General features: G+C 39.0%; 2 protein-coding genes across 10 annotated transcripts in view; one reads left to right on the forward strand and one right to left on the reverse strand.

The window, feature by feature from the left end:
- Window positions 1-1,450: 1,450 nt before the first annotated feature.
- LOC147615044 (uncharacterized) overlaps window positions 1,451-22,656 on the reverse strand; it is a 167,958-nt gene continuing 146,752 nt past the window's right edge. For 5 of the 9 annotated variants that reach the window (XM_086780314.1, XM_086780318.1, XM_086780317.1 and 2 more), the window contains 3 exons: window positions 4,658-4,712; window positions 4,058-4,448; window positions 3,530-3,929 (listed from right to left, as the gene is read on the reverse strand). In XM_086780314.1, coding sequence (XP_086636440.1) covers window positions 3,829-3,929; window positions 4,058-4,439 — 483 coding nt within the window. In that variant the 5' untranslated portion in view covers window positions 4,440-4,448; window positions 4,658-4,712 and the 3' untranslated portion in view covers window positions 3,530-3,828. Of the gene's footprint in view, window positions 2,547-2,834; window positions 3,149-3,529; window positions 3,930-4,057; window positions 4,449-4,657; window positions 4,713-22,656 lie in introns of those variants that run through there. The other 4 variants (XM_086780320.1, XM_086780322.1, XM_086780319.1 and 1 more) reach the window with 3 other exon arrangements.
- The window catches only part of LOC147615045 (uncharacterized), a 142,724-nt gene continuing 138,653 nt past the window's right edge, over window positions 18,586-22,656 (forward strand). Inside the window, exon 1 of the mRNA XM_086780324.1 lies at window positions 18,586-18,871. The gene's annotated coding sequence lies outside the window, so the exon portion shown is untranslated. The remainder of the gene's footprint in view (window positions 18,872-22,656) is intronic.

The raw sequence follows: 22,656 nt of genomic DNA on the forward strand, positions 1-22,656 counted from the left end.
TTTATCTAATTTTCCAAGCATTTGTACTTACTTTTTGTCAACCTAGATGGTTTTCTTGTCAATTGTCAATTGTTAGTTTTTATGTTAATCTGGTACAAGAAGGTGCAAAATTCTGTGAGTATGGCTTGCACTTTGAATGGTGGGTCAATATGTATTTGATATGGCTTGGATACCTACAAAACCTTGACATATGCACTATTCTCACATGTACAAATGCCATGTCAAGCTTTGTAGCGATTAGAGTACTTGTTGCATGACGAATGAAGATCAATACAAGGATGCAACAAAAAAGACACTTAGGGCTCTTGAAAAGAGTTCCAAGTTGTAGATGAATGTGGGAGAGGGCTTGACAATAATCCCACATGGGAACTTTTGGGAGTTCTAGAATTTTTGTATAAAAGGTGGCCCATTTGAGAGCTAGAGGGGACTCTTTGGTCATTTGGTTGAGAGGCTCATAGAGAGAGCTTGCTCCATAGCTCCTTCTCAAGTGCTCTCCCAAGGCTCTCCATCTCCATTCTTGCTTCAATCTTGTACTCTCTATTCTCTACATTTTCAATGATATGAGGTTTTGGTCTACACACTTGCTAATCTAGATTTCTTAATGATGTTTTGATTTTTGAGTTGTAGAGTGTATGTGATGAAGCTTGTGCATGAAATGATGTGTAGTTGAGGCTTGTGTGATAGCTCTTTGCATGTTAGATTCTTTGCATAAGTTGTATTTTTATGCTTAAGTGTAGCCTAATCTTGATGCTTTGATTATATAAGATTGATTGCTTGAGTGTTGAAGAAGGATTGAGTAGGACTAGAAGTCATTAGTGTGTGGTTAACTCATCTTCTCCCATTCGGGATAGCCTCTATGCGCTAACCGGGTTGCATTCACGAATTGACAAGTGTGTGGGTTGGAGTGTAGCCTCCGCTATGCTATGATGGCCCAAACAGTACTTCAATTTTTTTGGGATTTTGGCTATAAATTAAGGTCATTTTTTGCTCATTTTAACTTTTCACTATTTGAGAGAGAGCGAGAGAGAGAGAGAGAGAGAGAGAGAGAGAGAGAGAGAGAGAGAGAGAGAGAGAGAAATTTTCACCATGAATCACATCAAGCACACTCCTATGTAGTGGAACCCCTATGCTAGTCTACTTGGGCTCATGCATACCTCCTCTGATACCTCAAGTGATGAATGCATCCCCCAAAGTCCCCCCAGCCCAAAACCCCTGACATGCGGCATCCTCTTCATAGCGACCATTACCTTCTGCATATCTAGGTAGGTGCATGGCATGGCCATCAACCCACCTCCATTGCCAGGGCCAACAAACCAGGCTATAACTCCTTATGTGCCTTGAACTACTCCTTCCCCCCCTTCTCCCCCCCTCCCCCAGAGCAACAACAACCCCAAGGATGGCAACAACAACCACCCCGCAATGTCCACCGCCGATGTCACCATTGGAGGTTGGGCACTGCAGCGTTGAGGGAGATCTACTTCTACTAGAAGTTGGTACATCTGCTAATCCCTCGAGCCCCATTCTCTCGTTTGGTGACTCGTGAGGGAAGTCCATGAAGACTTGGATTACCTCTTCAGTCGGCACAATCCTAGGAAGAACAAAAGGATGCGAGCCACTCGGTGGTCTGCACAAGCAATACAAGAGGCCGCCAAGGCCTACACAGTTGATCTTTTTGATGATACATACTTAGCGGCTATCCATGGAAATAGGGTGACAATTAGCCCCAAAGATATGCAGTTGTGTAGGCATATTCGAGGGGAGAGAAACCTTTAGAGACCTCATTTTGTAACCTTGACATATTACATTGGATGTAAATTTTTTAATTTTGCGGCACTAACACAATGTATATCATCGCAAATATTAATACATGAAAGTTATAATTTGGATTTTGTCTTGTAATTTTAGTTTTTGGTTTGGTTTAAGTGGGCTTAATGAAGTGTGCTAAAAAAATAGTGTTAAAGTGTGTTGACGTGCGCTTAGCACTTGAAAACATCTCAACTGACAATTGAAGTACATTGCACGAACAAAGTACAAAGCTTCGAAAGAGCCTCTACAAGGCTTCACTAGGCATCAAAAAAGGTTAGTAGGCTTAGAAAAGGGGTTTAGGTGCATCGCCTCTTGCTGCTACTAGGCTCAGAGGATAGTGGGAGAGGGCCTTTGAGGGTTGGGTATATGATTTTCTCCCCCTCAATCTCCCTTAGAATGAGTTGGGGATCCGTAATCCCCATAGCATATCCCAGGCCAATAAGGCCCTATAGCACTCCACCCCATTTCTCATCATATAGATATACAAGTTTAGATCACCATACAAGTACGATCTTTCCTAGGCTAGAGGATACAGGGATGGTTTTGTAGGGTCCCGCTTTGGTGAGGGCCTTCAGCTTGAAAAGGTTAGTCACACCCTCTGGTGAACATATCTTGTGGATCACCAAAATATCTTTGGTGATACCACCAATATAATGCTTGAGGGCAGAGTCCACTACTCTCCCTTGCTTTTTGCTTCTCCCGCCTTGTCTACTAGCAAATTCATCAATGTAGAACACACTCTGCAATCATATAAACAAACTAGTGAGATAGTTATGTGGTGCCTCTTCTGAAGAAGCTCATGATGGTAAACACTTTCCATGTGGCACCCCCTTGGCCATAAGACTAAAAAAGACCTCTCCATAGTCTCACATTGGAGGGCCTATTTTTGCTGAAAATAGTCCTCCCCACATGAGACTGTGGGGAGGGCTTTTAAGTTTTTTAGTCTCTTATGGCCAAGGGGGTGCCACATGGCAGCATTTATGCATGAAAGAAAAGAGGGAAAATGCAAAAAGGCCAAAAGTACCTACTTTATATTGTCTTGTTCCACAAGCATTACAGCTTCAAGGTCATAGCTAGTAGGCACTGGCATGGTCTCTACATTGTCCTCTCCAGGTGCCTAGCTTCTAGGTGGTCGAGGTCCAAACATCTCCTCTTGCAATCTTTCAAATTCCGCATCTGAGAGGCTATACTCGGGAGCATTAGCTGCACTTGCAATAGAAGCTTGGACCTCTACAATTGTTGTAAGAGTATCTACACCACTGTCTCATCGTATCGATCAACCTCATTGATATGGGGAGGTTTGTCTTCAACCTCGAAATCTATGAACTCATCATTTGCATCCCTGATGAGTTGGCAATAGAGCTCCTGTTAGGGCTTGACCAAAACCTCCAGAATACATCACAAACGAAGACAAGAAGAAATGATAGATTCTGACATATATTTCAATAATAAGCAGCAATACTAATAGTTTCTTCATTATCAGACAGAGAACAGAGATACACGTCCATCACACAACCATCAATTTTACTGACGTTTTATGATAACAGGTAATAGAAACTGAAATCTTGACTGTACATTCGACATCATAGAAACACAGGAAAATAGAGAACGAGATACGAAAGCATGAAAGATGGTTTCTTCATTCACCATTCACATTCTTTCGTCAAAAGACTCATACATATAAAAGCATAAAAAGACGTCTCCTAATATCTCAGGACCTGACTAAGGTTCAAAAGATATACTACTAGTATGTAAAACTGCAGGTTTTACACTTGGCACACCCGATGGTAAAAAGTTTTTCTAAAACTTGTGGACCTGAAGCCCACCCTCCCTTGATCCCACCTTGATCCCATACTAACTATTCTTAACTAGTTTAAATGCAAAGTGCAATGGCTGGAAACAAATCCAACTTACACAAAGTATATCTAAAGTAGTCATTCATAGGTTTCCTAAATCTCCCCAAAAAGAAATGCATTACCAAAATAAACAGATTCTGTTCCCTGAAAACTGACAAGTCAGTTATCAGAAAAATAGCTTCTGACTATCATCTACCTGCTCCTCTTCTGCATCTTGAATTTCCTGTCTCTTTTCCTCTGCTTCCTTGCTCCTCTCGTGTTCCTTATCTGTCATAAAATAGTTTTCCACAGGAACAAATTTTGCATTCAGTGACTTTGAGTGCATCTAGATGTCCTTCTGCATTCAAATCGGATACCACCAACTCCATTGGCTTGCAGCGTGTTAGGATTCGGACCTCTCGTGAAGTAACATGTCTTCGTGTCATCTGTCTCCTTGAAATACAAGGCATTGCTTGCATCATCTATCGGCACTCTTCGTGTCCGAATCACATTCAAGAGTTTCATCTCATCAAAATCCACATAAGGTGGTTCTTCCTCCTTGATCCTCATTACAGTTTGTCCCCATTTGTCGACACTGTTAGGATCCTTGACTACAATGTAGCACACACCCTCTTGCCCCATATACAAATCCCCTTGGTAGTTAACCCACGGAGCTGTATCTAGTGCAGTAGGATGGTCACCTATCTTTACTACCCATCTATTCATAGGATCCCTGTAAAGCGGTGCTACATCGTAAGCATTTGTCTTTGCATACACCAACCTTACATTGAATGCCATGGAATAATCCTGCATGTCAGTGGAGTGGTTTTCAGAAGCCATGCTAGAGGTAGATTCTGACAAAGTCTCTTCCTCAACAATAGGTTCTAAAATGCGATAAGTGTTGGACACACTCTCCTCACTAGATTTCACACTCGCACTAGACTCAAGATCCTTCCCTCCTGACTTATACCAGTTTCCTGATCTTAAGTACATTCAAGAAAAACATATCCACTTACTCATAAAGCTCGCAGCTTGCTCTTCTTAGGTTGCTCTTTATCTTCGTTCGCACACCTGAGACCAATGAATGAAATTAGTCTCACACTAAGCTTCTAGACTACGTTCTCTACACAATTTTTAAGCCTAACAAAGCAACAAAACTTGACCTTCTATACTCTATTGTATACCCTATGTAGAGTGCTACTAGACTACTATGGTCTACAACTAGTTTCTATAAGCACAAGCACTCTAATGCTTAGCAAAAACACTCAAAAAATCGCATTTCAGCTAGGTTGTTCTACGGTTTTCTTACTTTTTGGGTGTCTTATACTTGTCCAAATGAGATGGTACTTCACCCCTAGGCTATATACAACATGCACAAGAGTCTGGTGGTGTCAGATCAGCAACAGCAGAGCAGGGTGACATGTGATTGGGCCATTTTGCATTTTTTGCAGATCTAAAGATACCACTATGTACCCTATGCCCTGTAAGATTCCTCCCCCAACCCCTTTTTGATGTCTAGTATCTTCCCCTGTAATCAATCCCTCTTCAGAAATATAAAGACCTTGTTTCTAACTGTTTTAGCCTAGAGAGAGAAAATTTCTAGAGAGAGAATATTCAGATTATGAATATTTTTGGATAGAAAATAAACTCATCTTATTAAAATAAGTTCCCCTGAAACAGAAATTCAAAAAAAAGAAATTTCCAATGTGCAATGGGAGTTAATTGGAAATAGGTATAAAGAACCTTAGTCTTAGGGTTTAGATTTTCAGAAATTTTTGGATTATGGTCCAATTAAGGTTCCTATGGGCCAATAGCATCAATCCATGTGTAGGGAGGAGATAAATCCAAATTGTAAAAGAAGATACCCAAAAATGAGTAAATGCTCACATAAGATGAAGAGTTGAAAATGTACAAGGTTTATTAGTAAATAAACACATATGTAAGGAAGGGGAGTTCTTTAAAGGAGGTGCATATTTCACATAAGATGAAGAGTTGAAAATGTACAAGGTTTATTAGTAAATAAACACATATGTAAGGAAGGGGAGTTCTTTAAAGGAGGTGCATATTTCACATAAGATGAAGAGTTGAAAATGTACAAGGTTTATTAGTAAATAAACACATATGTAAGGAAGGGGAGTTCTTTAAAGAAGGTGCATATTTCACATAAGATGAAGAGTTGAAAATGTACAAGGTTTATTAGTAAATAAACACATATGTAAGGAAGGGGAGTTCTTTAAAGGAGGTGCATATTTCACATAAGATGAAGAGTTGAAAATGTACAAGGCTTATTAGTAAAAAAACTATGACACATGTGTAAGGAAGAGGAGTTCTTTAAAGGAGGTGCATATTTCACATAAGATGAAGAGTTGAAAATGTACAAGGTTTATTAGTAAAAAACTATGAGCAATACAATTTTGACACATATGTAAGGAAGGGGAATTCTTTAAAGGAGGTGCATATTTCACATGCTTGAATGAGTTTTAAACTCATAAAAATTGAGATATTTTATCTCTCCTCTCTCCTAATTCAAGTCTAGTTCCAAAAAGTTAGCTTAAGTGACCTAAAAATGGTCAAAAAGTGACCAAACTGACTTGGAAAATTCTAGAATCAGTTTGTTTGGTTAGGAGCTCAAATTTTCCTATAAATAGAAGCCTCCCCTTGTTGAAAAAAATATAGTCTCTTATGCTTTGTTACTCTACTCCACCTAAGCCAAATTAGATAGTCTCTTATGCTTTGTTACTCTACTCCACCTAAGCCAAATTAGATAGAGTCTTATGCTTTGTTACTCTACTCCACCTAAGCCAAATTAGATAGTGTCTTATGCCTTGTTACTCTACTCCACCTAAGCTAAAATATATAGTGTCTTATGCCTTGTTACTCTACTCTACCTAAGCCAAGAACTGTGAATTCTTTAATAATTCACTAGTTTTTGATACTTCTCTCTTTCTTCAATCCCCATTGGTGGCTCCATCAACATACTAAACCAATTGATTGGTTGGGGGCCTCTACCGTGAATAAAGAATCAAGCAAATTATAAGGTAAGTACATTGAATTTTTGATCTTTTCTATAATTACTCAATGATTCTCTCTTCTCAACCCCTCTCAAGCTTGAGAAGCTTAATTGGTATGGTTTTTTAATTGCTATGGAAGTTAATTTCCATTTATGTTTAAATTCTAATGGTTTTTATGTAATTTCTCTCTCTCACTCAAGAAATGGTCATACTCATGGCCCATTCTCAATCCAAATGAAGCTTTTCATAAAGCCTTTCCTTAATCCAAGATTAAGCTATGCTTGAGGCCAAATTAATGGCTTTTTGCTATGCTTTTAGTTTATGCACATTGATGATTCAATCCATTATGGATTGATGACCCAATTAGAGACCATTCTAATTGTTTTCTTAATGATCCAATTAGAGACCATTATGGATTGATGATCCAATTAGAGACCATTCTAATTGTTTTCTTAATGATCCAATTAGAGACCATTATGGATCGATGATCCAATTAGAGACCATTCTAATTGTTTTCTTAATGATCCAATTAGAGACCATTATGGATTGATGATCCAATTAGAGACCATTCTAATTGTTTTCTTAATGATCCAATTAGAGACCATTATGGATTGATGACCCAATTAGAGACCATTCTAACTGTTTTCTTAATGATCCAATTAGAGACCATTATGGATTGATGATCCAATTAGAGACCATTCTAATTGTTTTCTTAATGATCCAATTAGAGACCATTATGGATCGATGATCCAATTAGAGACCATTCTAATTGTTTTCTTAATGATCCAATTAGAGACCATTATGGATTGATGATCCAATTAGAGACCATTCTAATTGTTTTCTTAATGATCCAATTAGAGACCATTATGGATTGATGATCCAATTAGAGACCATTCTAATTATTTCTTTAATAATGAGCTTTATCCCTTAGAAAAAAAAATTGAGATTTATCAGTCATAGTAGCGGAGCTATGGCAAAATTTTTATAGAAATTACGCATAAAATAAATTCATTCAAAGCTTAAAAAGAGGACTTCCTACCATATTCTAGGAACTATCATCCTAGATTAATTAAAAGAATTTTATTATGCATGGAGATGTGGATGTTTGCATGTAGATGTAGATGTATAGATGTAGATGTGGATGTGGAGGTAGATGGATGCATGTAGATGTAGATGTATAGATGTAGATGGGAATGGAGATATGGATGTATGCATGTAGATGTAGATGTATAGATGTAGATGTGAATGTGGAGGTGGATGTATGCATGTAGATGTAGATGTATAGATGTAGATGTGGATGTGGAGGTAGATGGATGCATGTAGATGTAGATGTATAGATGTAGATGGGAATGGAGATATGGATGTATGCATGTAGATGTAGATGTATAGATGTAGATGTGGATGTGGAGGTGGATGGATGCATGTAGATGTAGATGTATAGATGTAGATGTGAATGGAGATGTGGATGTATGCACGTAGATGTAGATGTATGGAGGTGAATGTGGATGTGGATGTGGATGTATGCATAGAGATGTAGATGTATGCATGTAGATGTGAATGTACGCATATAGATGTGGATGTATGGATGTGAATATACGATATGCGATGTGAGGGAATCTGAAGCGATGAGATAGAAATGATGTGATGGGATGAGTATACATATAAATGGAATATGGAATAAGTAATGTAGATTGAGGAGGGATAATGTGGAAAAATGAAAGTTAAAATAGAAATTGTATTGTAAACTGTTTGTAAATGCTGTTTGTAAATGCTGTCTGTAAATGATTGTTTTATGTCAAGAATGCTGGGGGGAGCATTTTGACCGTCTTGTGATTAAGGTCGTGATGAGAAAGTTGCAACTGCTGACGGGGAGTCAATGAAGGACGTCTCGCGTAGCAAGGTCGGCCGAGGTCTTGACCAGCCTCGGTGCGATTAAAATGGTGAGCTTCCGGTACGGTGGATGAGGGGCCAAGGAAGCGGCCTATGCGTGAAGCGCTAGGTTACCTGCGAAGGATCCTAGAGGGTGCTGACCATACGGTGCTCGGGCTCTGGGTTGCCTAGGATACCCACGCGTGCGTCGAGGAAGATATTGGAACAGAGTTGGAGTTGTTTTCTGAAATCGAGCATGGATCTGGTTGATTGACCTTGCTGGTCTTCAATGGATGAGTCCATGGCTCCTTATATGGATCTGTTGGTTGATCTTGCTGATCTTCAACGAGAGTCCATCATGTTAAGTGATTATATTGCCAAGTATTATGGGCTAGGAACTATCGAAACGGCTCCTGAGCGTTCTAGTTGCCAATGATGCCATAGATACTCTGATGAAGGAATGATGGGAAATTAAGAATCAATTGGATAAATTGGAAGATGGTGATCAATGATACTATGGTTTTATTAAAGGATTGTTTTAAATTGGTTGAATCTGGTTGAAAAAGGCAATTTCATATTGGGTGTGTGAGTGGTGTGTCTAGTTTTATTTTGCATGAACATCCGGCTAGGGGGCCTTGGAACTCTTTTCCTTGGTACCCGGGACAAAACCTAACCAAATTTTTAATTGGATCCCATCACTACAGTGGTTGGGCGGTTGGCTAACCCATGGGATTGGATGGGGTTAGGCTGGACTGATGGATCCGTAAATCGAGACTCAAACTTTTGTTTTTACGATAGAAAAAAAAATAATAAATCCCGGACAGAAACTGTTCTATGGATAGGAATCAACGGCTGTGCCTCTTGAATGGGGAAAAAAGCGTTGATCCCAATGATCCAAGTGCAAGTTTCTTCCTTGAACTGACTAAGTATCTTATAGATGTAATCGGATCATCTCGATCAGAAATGATCTTGACTACGTTAGAGTAAAAAGTTATCCTGGTGGAATCGCCCGTGCTTTCCGGTAAAGGAAGTTTTTTTCGGGTTCGGTTTTGGAACAACCGACGGATTAGTCTCTTATCCGGATATCCGTGGGCGAGGCCCCGAGTGTGGGACCCCTGTCCCGCGCGAGAAGCGCTACTTCCGCTGCCAGTATCCCGAATCCGTTGCTCGGTGGGAACAGGGATCTTACAGTTGGTATCAGAGCATTTGGTTAATAAAGATCAACTGAGAAGACAAATATATCAAAAATTTATCAAGAAACACAAAAAGGTTATAATTGTGTGAGATAATTCATACAATTTGATATTCAAACTGAAACTCGTAATTTGGTAATTGGGTCTCAGATGGAAGTACCGCAATTATATAGAATCCCTGACTTGCTTGAGGCCTAGACATGATAGTATTTACCTTATAATTCCAAGGGCCGTGACTACCCGTATATACCGAGAGTATACTGCAGCTCTTTACTGACAGTATATACGAGTAAACCTAAGACTTGAAATTATAAGCGTTAATGCTATCTAGATGATGATTTTGAATGTGATTGATATGATTTTTAATTCTGTTTGAGAATTGATGAATTGATTTGGATTCTGATTGAAAATGCTGATTGAAAATGCTGATTGAACAATGTTGATTTTTAAAAAATTAGTTGAAATATAATGAAACCACAATGAGGGGGAATGGGACGAGTCCCTGTGATGATATTCATAACTAGAATGATGTTAACGAATTCAGCAAATCACTATGAGATTAGTGGGTTGTGCGGTCAGATTGCTACTGTTAATACTTGACCGGTAGATCAAGTTAAGGGATGTCAAATTGAGAACTTGCTTGACTGAAATTTCCGTGTGGAGGAATGTTCCGAAGGAAACTTTTCGGTCTAATGGACTATTATCATGTTAAAGATATGAATGATATAATCTGAATGAATTGTTATTTAATGATGAGTTCTATATAAGGGATATTTATCCCAGTGTTCTGTAGGGTTGACCAGAATATAAGCAACCCCTGAATAAAAATTGGATCTTAAGAATAAGAGCTGTCCTCTACCTTGCGAGATGAGGACATCTCGCACTTTTTAAGTGGGGTAGGATGTAAGATTCCTCCCCAGCCTTCGAGGTATATAGGAGTAAGAATCTCCCTTTCGGATCTTATAATTATTCCCTCTCTAAAATAAAGGAAAGTTTCTGTTTAAAAAAGGAATACCCTTTTCCTAAAATACTTCTCAGGAGTCACGCCTATTTTAAGGATTTAGAACAATGAGTTTAGAAGTGAGAATCGGTGTTTTGGATACCAAGGTTTTGGTTTTCATTCGAGTATGGCCCAAAAGAAGTTCTTTATCTCTTGGGGAGTATAAGAAGTTACCCCCCAGATATTGTGATCCTTATATCTGAATTCAATGAAAGTAGGTGACTTAGCCTACAAGTTCTTTTATCTCCTCATCTCAAAATTCTTAATGCCTTCTATAGAAAAGTGTGTCAAACACAAATCATGGAAAGACGGTAAAACTTCAGTGGCAAGTTACCGTTGGCTTCTAGGTTACGCTAGCTCCTTCCTTTATATAAGTCGTAACTTTTACTTGTCGCTCACAGTAATCTTACTTCCATCAATCTCCTTTCTTCTTAATCTCCTTCATGGCTTGGCAACAGGAATTAGTTTTATCCCTGATGATTTCTCACCTTCAAGACGCAAGAGAGTCTGTGAAGAAAGACTTTATAGAACAGTATGAGCGCTCACTTTTTCCTCACCTAGGAACTTCTGTAGCGCAGACCAAATGGCGGACCTATCAAAACATAACTAGGGTAACACCCTGGGGTCAGCAGCACTTTCGTAACAATGTCCGCTTGGCCATGGTTATTGAAGCTTTGGGTTTGGGTCCTCGATACTACTGCGTCATGAGATCAAGGCATCTTGGGTTTTCTGAGCGGGTCTTCTTACTGGCGTGTTTTCTTCCTCATGAGAAGATATGCCTTTATCCCGTTTTTGGCTTGCCTCTCAGAGGTCCTTTTGTTAGATCACCTCATACCACTGAGATAGGTGCGGCAATAACCAGCAGAATCATTCCCATAGATGAGTTACCCTATACTTGTGCAGCTTGTGAGGACTGCTTTTGTGACCATATGATGGACGGGCTTATGGAAGTGTAAAGAGTTCTTCTATCTTTACTGTATAAGTCCCGTGAATGAATAAAGTTTAAATCTTGTTCTTATTTTGAATCTTGCTCTCTTTAAGACTTTTCTTGGTGGTTAATCGTGATTAAAATTTTTCTCTAAGTCTCATATTCGTGCATCTTGCGAAATTATTCCAAGTTGCGAGATGAGGACATCTCGCGTTTTTTAAGTGGGGTAGAATGTAAGATTCCTCCCCCAACCCCTTTTTGATGTCTAGTATCTTCCCCTGTAATCAATCCCTCTTCAGAAATATAAAGACCTTGTTTCTAACTGTTTTAGCCTAGAGAGAGAAAATTTCTAGAGAGAGAATATTCAGATTATGAATATTTTTGGATAGAAAATAAACTCATCTTATTAAAATAAGTTCCCCTGAAACAGAAATTCAAAAAAAAGAAATTTTCAATGTGCAATGGGAGTTAATTGGAAATAGGTATAAAGAACCTTAGTCTTAGGGTTTAGATTTTCAGAAATTTTTGGATTATGGTCCAATTAAGGTTCCTATGGGCCAATAGCATCAATCCATGTGTAGGGAGGAGATAAATCCAAATTGTAAAAGAAGATACCCAAAAATGAGTAAATGCTCACATAAGATGAAGAGTTGAAAATGTACAAGGTTTATTAGTAAATAAACACATATGTAAGGAAGGGGAGTTCTTTAAAGGAGGTGCATATTTCACATAAGATGAAGAGTTGAAAATGTACAAGGTTTATTAGTAAATAAACACATATGTAAGGAAGGGGAGTTCTTTAAAGGAGGTGCATATTTCACATAAGATGAAGAGTTGAAAATGTACAAGGTTTATTAGTAAATAAACACATATGTAAGGAAGGGGAGTTCTTTAAAGAAGGTGCATATTTCACATAAGATGAAGAGTTGAAAATGTACAAGGTTTATTAGTAAATAAACACATATGTAAGGAAGGGGAGTTCTTTAAAGGAGGTGCATATTTCACATAAGATGAAGAGTTGAAAATGTACAAGGCTTATTAGTAAAAAAACTATGACACATGTGTAAGGAAGAGGAGTTCTTTAAAGGAGGTGCATATTTCACATAAGATGAAGAGTTGAAAATGTACAAGGTTTATTAGTAAAAAACTATGAGCAATACAATTTTGACACATATGTAAGGAAGGGGAATTCTTTAAAGGAGGTGCATATTTCACATGCTTGAATGAGTTTTAAACTCATAAAAATTGAGATATTTTATCTCTCCTCTCTCCTAATTCAAGTCTAGTTCCAAAAAGTTAGCTTAAGTGACCTAAAAATGGTCAAAAAGTGACCAAACTGACTTGGAAAATTCTAGAATCAGTTTGTTTGGTTAGGAGCTCAAATTTTCCTATAAATAGAAGCCTCCCCTTGTTGAAAAAAATATAGTCTCTTATGCTTTGTTACTCTACTCCACCTAAGCCAAATTAGATAGTCTCTTATGCTTTGTTACTCTACTCCACCTAAGCCAAATTAGATAGAGTCTTATGCTTTGTTACTCTACTCCACCTAAGCCAAATTAGATAGTGTCTTATGCCTTGTTACTCTACTCCACCTAAGCTAAAATATATAGTGTCTTATGCCTTGTTACTCTACTCTACCTAAGCCAAGAACTGTGAATTCTTTAATAATTCACTAGTTTTTGATACTTCTCTCTTTCTTCAATCCCCATTGGTGGCTCCATCAACATACTAAACCAATTGATTGGTTGGGGGCCTCTACCGTGAATAAAGAATCAAGCAAATTATAAGGTAAGTACATTGAATTTTTGATCTTTTCTATAATTACTCAATGATTCTCTCTTCTCAACCCCTCTCAAGCTTGAGAAGCTTAATTGGTATGGTTTTTTAATTGCTATGGAAGTTAATTTCCATTTATGTTTAAATTCTAATGGTTTTTACGTAATTTCTCTCTCTCACTCAAGAAATGGTCATACTCATGACCCATTCTCAATCCAAATGAAGCTTTTCATAAAGCCTTTCCTTAATCCAAGATTAAGCTATGCTTGAGGCCAAATTAATGGCTTTTTGCTATGCTTTTAGTTTATGCACATTGATGATTCAATCCATTATGGATTGATGACCCAATTAGAGACCATTCTAATTGTTTTCTTAATGATCCAATTAGAGACCATTATGGATTGATGATCCAATTAGAGACCATTCTAATTGTTTTCTTAATGATCCAATTAGAGACCATTATGGATCGATGATCCAATTAGAGACCATTCTAATTGTTTTCTTAATGATCCAATTAGAGACCATTATGGATCGATGATCCAATTAGAGACCATTCTAATTGTTTTCTTAATGATCCAATTAGAGACCATTATGGATTGATGACCCAATTAGAGACCATTCTAACTGTTTTCTTAATGATCCAATTAGAGACCATTATGGATCGATGATCCAATTAGAGACCATTCTAATTGTTTTCTTAATGATCCAATTAGAGACCATTATGGATCGATGATCCAATTAGAGACCATTCTAATTGTTTTCTTAATGATCCAATTAGAGACCATTATGGATTGATGATCCAATTAGAGACCATTCTAATTGTTTTCTTAATGATCCAATTAGAGACCATTATGGATTGATGACCCAATTAGAGACCATTCTAACTGTTTCTTTAATAATGAGCTTTATCCCTTAGAAAAAAAAATTGAGATTTATCAGTCATAGTAGCGGAGCTATGGCAAAATTTTTATAGAAATTACGCATAAAATAAATTCATTCAAAGCTTAAAAAGAGGACTTCCTACCATATTCTAGGAACTATCATCCTAGATTAATTAAAAGAATTTTATTATGCATGGAGATGTGGATGTTTGCATGTAGATGTAGATGTATAGATGTAGATGTGGATGTGGAGGTAGATGGATGCATGTAGATGTAGATGTATAGATGTAGATGGGAATGGAGATATGGATGTATGCATGTAGATGTAGATGTATAGATGTAGATGTGAATGTGGAGGTGGATGTATGCATGTAGATGTAGATGTATAGATGTAGATGTGGATGTGGAGGTAGATGGATGCATGTAGATGTAGATGTATAGATGTAGATGGGAATGGAGATATGGATGTATGCATGTAGATGTAGATGTATAGATGTAGATGTGGATGTGGAGGTGGATGGATGCATGTAGATGTAGATGTATAGATGTAGATGTGAATGGAGATGTGGATGTATGCACGTAGATGTAGATGTATGGAGGTGAATGTGGATGTGGATGTGGATGTATGCATAGAGATGTAGATGTATGCATGTAGATGTGAATGTACGCATATAGATGTGGATGTATGGATGTGAATATACGATATGCGATGTGAGGGAATCTGAAGCGATGAGATAGAAATGATGTGATGGGATGAGTATACATATAAATGGAATATGGAATAAGTAATGTAGATTGAGGAGGGATAATGTGGAAAAATGAAAGTTAAAATAGAAATTGTATTGTAAACTGTTTGTAAATGCTGTTTGTAAATGCTGTCTGTAAATGATTGTTTTATGTCAAGAATGCTGGGGGGAGCATTTTGACCGTCTTGTGATTAAGGTCGTGATGAGAAAGTTGCAACTGCTGACGGGGAGTCAATGAAGGACGTCTCGCGTAGCAAGGTCGGCCGAGGTCTTGACCAGCCTCGGTGCGATTAAAATGGTGAGCTTCCGGTACGGTGGATGAGGGGCCAAGGAAGCGGCCTATGCGTGAAGCGCTAGGTTACCTGCGAAGGATCCTAGAGGGTGCTGACCATACGGTGCTCGGGCTCTGGGTTGCCTAGGATACCCACGCGTGCGTCGAGGAAGATATTGGAACAGAGTTGGAGTTGTTTTCTGAAATCGAGCATGGATCTGGTTGATTGACCTTGCTGGTCTTCAATGGATGAGTCCATGGCTCCTTATATGGATCTGTTGGTTGATCTTGCTGATCTTCAACGAGAGTCCATCATGTTAAGTGATTATATTGCCAAGTATTATGGGCTAGGAACTATCGAAACGGCTCCTGAGCGTTCTAGTTGCCAATGATGCCATAGATACTCTGATGAAGGAATGATGGGAAATTAAGAATCAATTGGATAAATTGGAAGATGGTGATCAATGATACTATGGTTTTATTAAAGGATTGTTTTAAATTGGTTGAATCTGGTTGAAAAAGGCAATTTCATATTGGGTGTGTGAGTGGTGTGTCTAGTTTTATTTTGCATGAACATCCGGCTAGGGGGCCTTGGAACTCTTTTCCTTGGTACCCGGGACAAAACCTAACCAAATTTTTAATTGGATCCCATCACTACAGTGGTTGGGCGGTTGGCTAACCCATGGGATTGGATGGGGTTAGGCTGGACTGATGGATCCGTAAATCGAGACTCAAACTTTTGTTTTTACGATAGAAAAAAAAATAATAAATCCCGGACAGAAACTGTTCTATGGATAGGAATCAACGGCTGTGCCTCTTGAATGGGGAAAAAAGCGTTGATCCCAATGATCCAAGTGCAAGTTTCTTCCTTGAACTGACTAAGTATCTTATAGATGTAATCGGATCATCTCGATCAGAAATGATCTTGACTACGTTAGAGTAAAAAGTTATCCTGGTGGAATCACCCGTGCTTTCCGGTAAAGGAAGTTTTTTTCGGGTTCGGTTTTGGAACAACCGACGGATTAGTCTCTTATCCGGATATCCGTGGGCGAGGCCCCGAGTGTGGGACCCCTGTCCCGCGCGAGAAGCGCTACTTCCGCTGCCAGTACCCCGAATCCGTTGCTCGGTGGGAACAGGGATCTTACATGCCCTATCGATGCCCAAAATGGCTTTACCATAAAAAGTTGATCAATTTTGCTATGTCAAATCTCAGTTTTAGTGTGCAAAAGGTTAGTCTTTTACAAAGCAAATTTCACACCAAAACTTGCAATTTGACCTATCAAATGAAGTCCAAACTTGATGGGAATAGATATAGGTGTTATACAGGGTATGTACAACAAGCCTGTAAGCTTAGAACCACCAGATCTAGCAAAATGATTGGCCAATCAAAATGTGGATTTTTGCAACTTTGATCTTATAGCAGTGTTCTACTATGTGAAGGCTATCTCCAGCTGAAATCCCAACAAGAAATGATCACTAAAACTATGTCAAATGACCAAATCTTGCCTAGATTTACTCAATTTGAAATTGATACTTTTGAGCACTTTCAGCTATGACTTTTTACCCAACATCAACTCAAATCACATGGGTGAGCTGTACTAAGCATATAGAACAAGTGTGTGAAGTCAAAACTTGCAAAACTATTGCAGATCTGTCAGGATGACTGGGCGACCCAATCACACTTGGTGAATTTTCACTTTTTTCAACTTTTTTCCACACAACTGTGTTCCCTATGTCTAATAAGCACCAAATCTCAACTCACATGCAAAATAAACTTGAAATGATAGCTCAAATACTCAGATTATGAATGCTCTCCGAAGCGTATTTTAGCACTTTAAGCTAGAAATCTGAAGTCAATGATAATGATGGCTAAGGACAAGTTACCACAACATCAAAACAACCTAATAAGTCAAATAGAATCTGATTTGAGTGTGTAAAACTTGAAGTATGCTATTTTTTACATTTTTGACAAGTTATGGTTTAACTAACCAAATGCAACTTTTTAGCGCACATTCAATCTTAATTATCTACCTAATGTTACTCCTAAACACTAATCTAATAACTCAACAAGAAACTAAACTACCAAATGTACATGGAGACCAAAAATCAACTTCATCGGACTCCTGGACACCCAAACAGACATAACGCAATTCACCTAATTCCTTAAGCAAATTAACATCATAACCCACTCTTTTCACTCTACTAACACCCGACGACTCGCTCTAACAAGTCTACGACCCTAAAGCCACCACCTACTCTAAGGTCTGCTAGCTAATAAAAAAGAATGTGACAACTAAAGGAGATAAACATGGATGAGCTTGTCTACTGTTTGATTCTCGAGTCTAGGTCACATCCTTGGCAACGGCGCCAGATGTTCACTTGCCACCATCACTCTCGTGGAACAACTGCGAATCATATCAAGTATAGTAGCCTACATGGCATAGCATATACAATGTCATACCGTAGGGAACCCAAGACTCGGACACGCTAGATTGTCAGTCTAGGTGAATCAAACAAGCTAAATGACATAAGGATCACTAGAGAGCTCAAAATGTGTACCTAGGACAAAAACTGATGATATGCTAAGAGAAATGTATCAGATCGACATGAGACTATGGGACATGACTTCCTATGCTACTGGGACTCCATCTATGCCACTAGATCTACAATGTGATGTGAAATCACGAGTTAAGGACTTTTATGTATCTCCTTTGTTGCATGAGGATGTTATCTTAGGGGCACCATGGTTTCATCACATGGCCATACAACTCACTCATCATCATAATAGGGTTATCACTTTTCATCATAGAGGTAAAGCTATTAGTATTAGCACTAAGAAGAAGGGAAGCACCATACCTATTGTATCTAGTGATGCTATACAAAAGTAAATAAAATTTTCTCTTTTTGTGTATATGGTTTTTTTCAAAGACTCTCCTTTCCTCATGATACTTTCTCTCAAATATCTAATACTAATATGAGCTTTAATGATGAAATGAATTATATGTCTTTCCTTCAAGCATATAGTGATTGTTTTTCAGACTCTATTCCTAGTGAGTTACCTCCTTCACAATGAGGATAGGATGACCATAGGATTGAATTAGTGCAAAGTAGTGCACCCCATAATAAGCCCCCATATCATGTCTCTCATGCACAACAAGAAGAGATACTCTCTCAAGTGAATGAGCTTCTTGAGAAGGAGATGTTATAACCTAGTTCATCTCCCTTTTGCTCACCTGTGTTGTTAGTACAAAAAGAAGAATGGGTCTTGTTTCGCCGAAGTTCGTCACTGACAAACTTTACCTGAAAAATCTCGTTTTTGCACCAAAAAATCCCGCATAAGTTGTAATAACGGGGCTAATACGGCTTCCAATTAGTAAATATGAGTGAGTTAAGATGCCTCAGAGGGATTAGGGATGTCAAGTCATGAACTCTCAATGCTGGGTATATAAGCCGGCACTTGTAATTTGTAAGGAGATTCTTTTGTGAATGAAATTGAAGAGAGAGCTCTTATCTAAAGTTTGCTGCAATCTTCCTGTACTTACTACGCACAAACGGGTAAGTCTTTTTGTATGAGCTTGTATACATGTGTTCATTAGTGTTAGATCTAGCTATAGATATGCTTGATGCGGTGTTTGCGTACATGTGTGTGTCGTAGTCATCGCGTACGCGCACTAGGTACATGTGGCCATAGCCGCTTGTAGAAAGCTCCGTTTTGCGATTCAGGACCATACGTGTGATCCTTAGAGCATGTAGATTGAGGATTTGTGCTCAATCGTCATTTTGGTGACACATTTCTGACTGGGACGTTTTTGTCTCACAATGGGTCGCGTTTGTCTCACGAGGGGTTTTGGTGCCAAATGCTGTCGGAAGTTGATGAAACTTCATGGGTGTATTCTTCATACCTTAGAGCACAAGCCTATGTGGTTAGATCATGATTTGGAGTGCCAGAGCGTCGTAGATATGAGTTTCAGCTCTCTACTTATTTTGCGCACTTTAGCCAATGATTTCTCTGCATATTGTGATTCTAGTGGTATAGATAGAGTCCCTGCAGTATTTGCCATCATGTCTAGTCATCAAGTGTTGATTTAGCTCAATTCTCATTAGCATATCTTAGTTTTCTGTCCTAGGTCGCGTGTTTGGAGCTCATAGAGTTAGATTTGCTTCGTTTGGCCTATTTGATTCACCTAGATTGACACTCCAGCATGGCCTCCGACTGCCCAAGTTAGTGGTTCCCTCTGGTATGACATTGTATATGCCGTGCCACGTAGGCTGCTATACACGATGATTCGGCAGTTGCTCCTTTGAGAGTGATGGCGAGTGAACATCTGGCGCCATTGCCGGGGATGAACCAAGACTTGCGAGAGTCAAACAGTAGATGAGCTTAGTTCTTTGTTTCGTTCTTAGAGAATCCTTCATTTTCTTCTCTTTTAGCTAGCAAGCCTTAGAGTAGGGGCTTTAAGGTCATAGACTTGAGTGATCGAGGCGTCGGGTGTTAGTTGAGTGAGAGAGAGTGGGTTGTGACATTGTTTTGCTTAAGGTTTTGGGTAAAATGTGTCGTGTCTATTTCGGAGTCCAAAGGTCGTCCAATGGAGTTGATTTTTGGTCTTCCTATACATTTCGTAGTGTAGATTCTTTTTGCTTTCATAGATTAGCATTTAGGAGTAGCATTAGGTAGTAATCAACGGTTGAATGTGCACTAAAATTTTGCATTTGGCATTTGTGACCATAACTAGCCAAAAATGCTAAATAGAGCAAATTTCAAGATTTATGCACTCAAACCACATTCTGATGTTAGGATAGGTTGTTATAATGTTATACATACTTGTCCTAAGCCCTCAGCTCATTTGACATCAGATTTCCAGTAGAAACTGCCAAAGTACGCTTCGGAGTGCTATTTAGAGAATTTTAGCTTTTGAGTGGTCAAAAAGAGTCCAAATTGCATTTGGGTTGAGATTAGGTGCCTATGAGCTACTGGAAACACATATGTAAAGTCAGTTATGAAAAAAGTTGAAAATTTGCCCTTCATGACCCAGTCGTACTTGAGTCATTCTGGCAGATCTGGAGACTTCTAGCAACATCTGACCATACCCAGCTGTTATACATGCCTTGCATATCTCATCTAGCAATTTTGAGCAAATTTGGGTAAATTTTTCAAGCTAAAAAGGCCAAAAAGTGCCAGATTCGCACTGTTTTACTCTAGGACAAGGTTTGATCATTTGACATAGCATAAGTGATCATTTCTTGTTGGGATTTCCGCTGGAGAGTGTCTTCACATAGGGGAACAAGATGATATGATAAAAGTTGAAAATCTACATTGCTTGACCCAATCGTGCCTGAGTCAACGCGCCTGAGTCAATTTGGGAGTTCTGGGCACTTTCTGCAAGATCTAAGTCCACCAGGGTGTTGCATATGCTTTGCATAGTACACCTAGCAATTTTCAACTGATTTGCACTTGATTTGATAGTTCAAATTGAAAGTTTCGAGACGGAAATTGCAGTGTAAAAAACTGACTTTTTGCACTCTGAAACTGAGATTTGACATAGCAAAAGTGATCATTTTTTGTTGGTAAACAATACAGGGCATCACCAAGGCATAGGGGACATGATGGTTGCATCAGATCTGAAAAAGGCCAAGTTGTGAACCAGTCACGCCTGATTCACCCTGCACCAGATTATTGATCTGACTTCACCTGTCTCTCCTATACAGTGCATATAGCTTGTGTGTGAAGTTTCATTTCAATCGGATAAGTTTTAGGCATCCAAATAGCACAAAAACGGCTGACAACCTAGTTGAACTGCATTGTTTTGAGTGTTTTAGCTTAGCGTTAGAGTGCGTGTGCGTATAGCAGATAGAGATAGACCATAGTAGTCTAGTAGCACTCTGCATAGGGTAGACTTTAGCGTCAAAAAAGGTCAAGTTTTTCTGCTTCGTTAGGCTTAGAACGTGTCGAAAAGTAGTCTAGAAATTTCAGAGCGAGACTAATCAATTCTTTGGTCTCAGTTCTTCAGTTGAACAAACAGCAACCTGAGAAGAGCTAGTGGTGAGCTTTACAAGCAAGTTGCTATTCTCTTCTTGAATGTACTTAAGGTCAGGTAATTGGTACAAAAGCAGAAGAGTTCTTGAGTCTGATACGAGTGTGAAGTCAAGTGAGGAGAGTGTGTCTAACACTCACCGAATCTTAGAGCCGATTGTTGAGGAGGAGAATTTGTCAGATTCTACTTCTAGCATGGCTTCACAAAACCACTCTGCAGACTTCCAAGACTTTTCCATGGCATTCAACGTAAGGCTGGTGTACGTAAAGACTAATTCTCATGATGCACAGCCTTACAGAGATCCAATGAACCGTTGGGTAGTCAAGACTGGTGACCATCCTACTGCGCTAGATATGGCTCCGTGGGTGAATTATCGAGGGGACTCATATATGGGGCAGGAAGGTGTTCGTCAAGGATCTTGATTGTGTCGACAAATGGGGACAAATGTTAATGAGTTTCAAAGAGGAAGTACCACCTTATGTGGACTCCGAGGAGTTGAAACTCTTGAGTCAAGTAAAGACACAAAGAGTGTCTGTTGACAATCCGGACATCGCCTTGAATGTGAGGGAGACGGATAATGATAAGACAGGTTACTATACGAAAAATCCGGACCCAAACACGTTACATGAGGACAAAGTCCTTTATGTATATTTACAAGGTGTGCAGACAATGCACTTAGTGCCGATTATAGTAGACAAATTCGGAAATGTTTTTGAATTTTTGGATCAACACATGGCACGAAGCATGACATGGCAAGGATTGCCAATTCCAGAGTTAGCGCCAAGGGTTGCTATACAGACGGGACTTGAAGGAAGTCCACAGACTGGGAATGGATCTAGGTATCACAATGGAGGTTCTAGATTGCAGAATCTTAGCTCAGAAGTCGCAAGCTCGAGAGCTAATGAGGATTGCGAAGCAAGAACTTTGCCAAGTGCACCAAGGCTAGCTGAGCCTAGACTTCATTCAACCAATGAGCAAGAAAGAGATGGGTCATTTGCACATGAGGTGCCAACAAGACCTACTGGTTCAAGCAAACCCACAGTGAAGTTTTCTGATCCTAGGGAAGATGCAAGCGCCTTCACCTCAGGACGCGGAATATATGATACGCGGAGAGTTAGACCAGCTAACTTTCAAAAGTGGGTTAAGAAGTTTAATGGGTCAGGTGATCCTTACGATCACGTGGCTAATTTTAAACAAGTAGTCCGAGCCGAACTGATCTCCACACTAGGGTGGAAGGCTTTGGATTCACGCTAGAAGGTCGTGCTTTATCTTGGTTTCAAACTTTGGACCTTTCTAGATATCAAACAA

This window comes from Cibotium barometz, chromosome 41 (genome assembly GCF_041138505.1).
Source record: "Cibotium barometz isolate CiBa-2024 chromosome 41, ASM4113850v1, whole genome shotgun sequence".
Lineage (NCBI taxonomy): Eukaryota > Viridiplantae > Streptophyta > Polypodiopsida > Cyatheales > Cibotiaceae > Cibotium > Cibotium barometz.